Source organism: Vigna radiata, unplaced genomic scaffold (genome assembly GCF_000741045.1).
Source record: "Vigna radiata var. radiata cultivar VC1973A unplaced genomic scaffold, Vradiata_ver6 scaffold_95, whole genome shotgun sequence".
NCBI lineage: Eukaryota > Viridiplantae > Streptophyta > Magnoliopsida > Fabales > Fabaceae > Vigna > Vigna radiata.
Window position 1 is genome coordinate 600,028 of NW_014543114.1, and position 5,494 is coordinate 605,521.

General features: G+C 36.1%; 1 protein-coding gene across 1 annotated transcript in view; it reads left to right on the plus strand.

The window, feature by feature from the left end:
• Positions 1–5,175, plus strand: part of LOC111241023 — a 10,305-nt gene extending 5,130 nt beyond the window's left edge. Inside the window, exons 2-4 of the mRNA XM_022777359.1 lie at positions 912–1,256; positions 4,283–4,511; positions 4,602–5,175. Coding sequence (XP_022633080.1) covers positions 912–1,256; positions 4,283–4,511; positions 4,602–5,175 — 1,148 coding nt within the window. The remainder of the gene's footprint in view (positions 1–911; positions 1,257–4,282; positions 4,512–4,601) is intronic.
• The last annotated feature ends 319 nt before the right edge of the window (positions 5,176–5,494 follow it).

The window sequence follows — 5,494 nt, forward strand, 5'->3', positions numbered from 1 at the left end:
GTTTCAGATTGAATTCTCTGTGATAACAACTCCAAGAATTCTCCAAGAAGACGATGGTGATCTTTCTTGAGGGAGATTCAAAGGGAGATAGCTTGTGCATTCATTGTCTGATCAAATACTACAGAAAGAAGGTGCTTCTGGGTTGATCACTTGAGGCTTGGCATCCTTTGAAGACTGCTGCATTTGTTGAGGCTTGGCATCCTGTGAAGACTGTAGGAATTGGACCTGTTGTGATACAGGGGTTTCACGTTGAGGATTGTTCGACATGGTGTTCAAATTGCAGAAGAGGGGATTCTTGCTGCAAGTCTGGTTTTTGGTTATTGCAGCTATATTTTGGTTTTGGGTTAGAGAGGAGATTTATATTTTTGACGTGAGGTCTTCTATAAATTCTTTGTTGTAAAAACCGCAACCATTATAGTGCATTTGCTTCCTTGGTTGGAAGGACACTGGATGTAGGCATTGTTGGCCGAACCAGTATAAAAATCAGTGTTTGATTTTCTCTATCCCTGCACTATTTAATTCCAGTCGACTTTACTTTTTACGCAGTCAACTACGTTTTTCCGCTACATATAAATTTTCATTACTTGCATTTCAAGAAAGTTTAAAAAGCTTTGTACTTTTGATAAAAGATTGCGAAAAGATTTTCTTTTTGAAACATCACCAATTCATCCCCCTCTTGGTGTAAAAACGAAGCCTACCTGTTTTTCAACAGTTGGCACCAGAGTTAGTTTTCATAAGATATTTGAAAATTTAGTCAACTCTATTTTTATCTCATTCGACTATAAAACCTGGGGATGACTTCTTTTTCGCATAAAAAAGAAATTATGATTTCAAAATTGATTTTGCATCTGCACCTTGTAATTTGAAGTTAAAGTCTGTAATTAATGGTTTCTATGAAACCTTTGAAACAGGAAACCTCGAATGCAAGGCAACTCGAGATGAAGAATCATGTTCACAAATGCAGAAATCAATCTTACTGGACAACAAATTTACAAAGTTCTTGAAAAAGATGAACAATGAAGATTATCCTGTTGATGCCAAAAAGGTCAAGAATAAAGAAGAATTGAATATGATGGCAAGATCTAGAATTATCAAACCTGATCTGAAACAACAACTCAAATGTTCTATGTGGTATCTCGACAACGGGTGTTCTAGACATATGACTGGAGATCCTACAAAGTTCTCAGATATTTCATATAAAGTCGCTGGTCATGTAACGTATGGTGATAACAACAAAAGAAGAATCATCAGTATAGGTAAATAAAAACTCCTTCATCTTATGAAATTAAGAATGTCTTGCTTGTTGAAGGGTTAAAACACAATTTCCTTAGCATCAGTCAGCTATGTGACAAAGGATTAAAGATCGCTTTCCAACCCAAATACTGTTTAATCAGCAACTGGACAACAAATGAGTTACTGCTTGTGGGAAAAAGGGTGAACAACATCTACTTAATCGACTTCACAGATAACGCATTCGAATCTGTTGTATGCCTGATGACTAAAGAAAAAGATGCTTGGCTATGGCACAAAAGACTTGCTCACATCAGTATGAATCAACTTAACAAGCTCGTTTCCAAGAAACTGGTAAGTGGTTTGCCCAAGATTCAGTTTAAAACTGACATGTTATGTGATGCTTGCCAAAAAGGGAAGCTAACTAAACAACCTTTCAAGAGCAAGCGTGAAATGTCAACCAAGAAACCTCTGCAATTACTTTACATGAATCTATTTGGACCATCCAAAATAAAAAGTCTCGGAGGAAATTCATATGGGCTTGTCATTGTGGATGACTATTCAAGGTTGATGGGTGTCGCAGCCCATACAAATCTGATTGCATAATAAGAAATGCAGTATAGCTAGGAATGACTCCTAGGTCGTCTCTCAAGGACCAATTTTGCGGTTCAAGAATCAAGTCAAACACGAAGGTGAGGGGTTGTTGAAAAGTTTGTGGTTGCGGATAAACAAAATCAAAACACATACGCAACTAATAATTAAACAGATTTAAAAACAGTTTCAAAGACAGACTGAAAACGGTTGGTCATTAACTTAATTACAATGCTTCCTATCACAGATAAACAAAATAAAGCCGACTCAAACCTCTAATCCAACACAATTAATCAACTAAGCGCAGGCTAATTATGTTTTCATAAAAGCGGACTAAGTGAACGCAATGTTAACGTCAAATCTAATTTGCACCTTGCAGTTTCATCAACTAAGAGAAGACTCAACACCAACTGGGCAACTAAGTGTATACCCAATTGCAAGTGCAAATACAAATTTGATATTAACCAAGTCAAAGTGTCAATTACACATACAGTCCAGAAATCTCAAAGAAGCAATGCAATATCGCTAATGACCAACCAAATTAATTTAAGCTAACATGACAACTAAAGTAACAAGACCAAATATATTGACAACATTAAAACAAAATAAAATACTAGACCCCAACAATGCAACAAGCAACTACCTAACACAGTTAAATTAAATTAAATGTAAAACTAAATTAGAGAAATCAAAAGCAATTAATCCTAATATGCTAATTAATTTAAAACAAAAGAAATAAGTAAACACAATTTTTTCCTAACAATTCATGTGACCAAGTGTGCACCAAATAAAGAAATTGGAAATGAAAATGCCTAAGAAAACCCCTTGGGCTGTGACCTCCTTTGCATAAAGGTTCCATTCATTCTCTTCATTCAACAATCAATTTAATATGTTACCTCCTTTTGTCCATGTGCTCCAATTTTCAAGACAACACACATGTGCCTTTCTACACACCCAAAACCGTCACTTTATCCCTTCCATGCAGCAAAGTTTGGTAGCACACTCCAATACACACAAATTTACGTGAGCTACAAAGTGATGGTTACAAAAAGTTCTTCAAAAAAAGTCCACAAGTCAAAAAGTGCTTAAATTCTTCTATCAAGATGCCACATGTGCAAAGTCAAAGGGAATAAACAACACAAGACACTCTTCTCCTCAATGCAATTCACGTCCAAACAATGCTAGAGGCAAAACCAAAGTGGAAAAAAATTCCTTTAGTTAAAAGAAGCATCTCCTTTTGCTTGGCCAAAATTGGTAAAAATTAAATGCATCATTCTCTCTCCTTTCTACACACCATTTTCGTTTTTTCCTTCAACAACATGCATCCAAATGCTTTCTCCAACTCTTCTCCACTGAGAATGAACGCAAGAGACCAAAGTTTCAATTGCAAAAGTTTACAAGAACAATAAACCCAAACTTCTACTCATTAATCCAACTTCAACACTCACTTTTCTTCAAACATTTGCTAAAAACAAAATGGAATTCCTAATCCCTTTGTCAAGACCGTCCAGCCCCCATCATGAAACACAATGTCCAGCTCAAAATATGTTTCCAAACATCAAAAACGAAATGCAAGAAGAAAGGGTCCAAAACTCAAACACCCATACACCAACTCAAGCTTCTTTCACTCCAAAACCCATCAAGAACTTCATTTTCATCATCCAATCCAAGAAAACCAAAGTAAATANNAAAATATGGCAGCAAATGAGTAGAAAAACGAAATAGCTCTTCATCCAAACCAAAGACCCATCATGAAAATGCAAAGAAACAACCTCAAGCTCATACTTTCAACTTTCAAGAAGAAATGAAGGGAAATGAGTATGGTTCTCACTTCCACCAAGAAAAGATAATCAAGATTCAAGCAAGAGAAGAAGAAAAAGGCATCCTTGTTCATTAAAGAGTTCAAAACCGTGGCACACCCAAGCTCTCTATGAGACTGTTTTACAAAAACCAAAGCAACATGCAAAATGAAGTGTAAAGTGTGCCTAGGAGTGAGTGGACGTTCTCCTCACTTTCAGAACCACAAGTTTCCCTAAAATGGTGGGGTCCACCACTAAAGAAACCCTAGGGTTTGGCCATGTGTCTTACAAAATTGGGCCTTCACAAATTTTGCCACAAAAAGGGCCCAATACACGAAATCCTAATTAAAGTTTCTAGAAAACTAAGTTACAACTTAATTAAAATTGAAATGACTAAATGTTGAGTCTTTAATGTTCACGCCACTATCCTAATGCTTCAAAACATGTCTCCAATATTTTCCCTACAATTAAAAATGCAATTAATTAGCTCAGAAAATTCAAATTAGTGAAAATGCGAATTTCCGACCAAATTAAGCAGAATTAGGGAAAATGGGGAAATACAGACAATTAAACACAATTCCCTGATTTATTTAAGTGCAATAAACTAAATACAGTCAAGAAAATAACGACTCATCAGTATACATGGACTTATTTCATTGCAGCTAAAAATGACACACTTAAAGTTTTCAAACGATTTGCTGCTGCTGTTCAAAACGAAATGGATCTCAAGATCAAGGCTATCAGAAGTGATCATGGTGGTGAACTTCAAAACAAAGAATTCGATGACTATCTAGCTGAAATGGGAATCGTGCATAACTTCTCAGGACCCAGAACTCCAAAGAAAAATAGGGTTGTAGAAAGGAAAAACAGGGCTCTTGAGGAATTGGCAAGGTCTATGCTAAATGACAGGGACATGCCAAAATATTTCTAGGCAGATGCTGTAAGCACTGCATGCTATGTACTGAACAAAACAATCATTAGGTCTATATTGAAGCTGACACCCCATGAGCTGCTGAGAGGAAGAAAGCTAAATATTTCGCATTTAAGAATCTTTGGAAGCAAATGTTTTGTATTGAATAACGACAAAGAAAATCTTGGGAAATTCGACTCTAAAGTCGATGAAGCCATTTTCATAGGATATTCCTTGAACAACAAGGCTTACCGTGTGTATAACAAAAGAACTATGAATGTTGAAGAATCCATTCATGTGGCATTTGATGAGTTCATCATGGCTCCAAGTCATTCTAAACAAGTCAGAAACTCTGCTGAAGAAGATGAAAACTCAATTGATGAAGAAACTCCTAGAGAAGTCATTAAGAAAGAAGATGAAATTGAGCAAGTCGAATCTCCTAGAGTAGAGTCGATTAAAGCATGGAAGGCACCAAGAAATGTTTCTACTGACAATGTTATTGGTGATATCTCAAGAGGGGTTTCTACAAGAAGACAACTAAATCAATTCTGCATGAATGTTGCCTTTTTGTCCAAAATTGAGCCCAAGAAAGTTGAAGAGTCATTAAATGATGAAAATTGGATGTTGGCAATGAAGAGGAGTTGAACCAATTCATAAGAAATAATGTATGGGAGCTCGTACCTAGAAGACCTGATCTACAAGTTATTGGTACAAAGTGGGTTTTCCATAACAAGATGGATGATTCAGGTGAAATCATAAAGAACAAGGCAAGGTAGGTTCTAAAGGCTACTGTCAAGAAGAAGGAATCGACTATGACGAGACATATGCTCTTATAGCCAGGTTAGAAGCAATTAGAATACTTCTAGCTATTGCATCTACAATGAAATTCAAGTTGTATCAAATGGATGTGAAAAGTACCTTTCTAAACGGATACATCAAGGAAGAAGTCTATGTTGAACAGCCA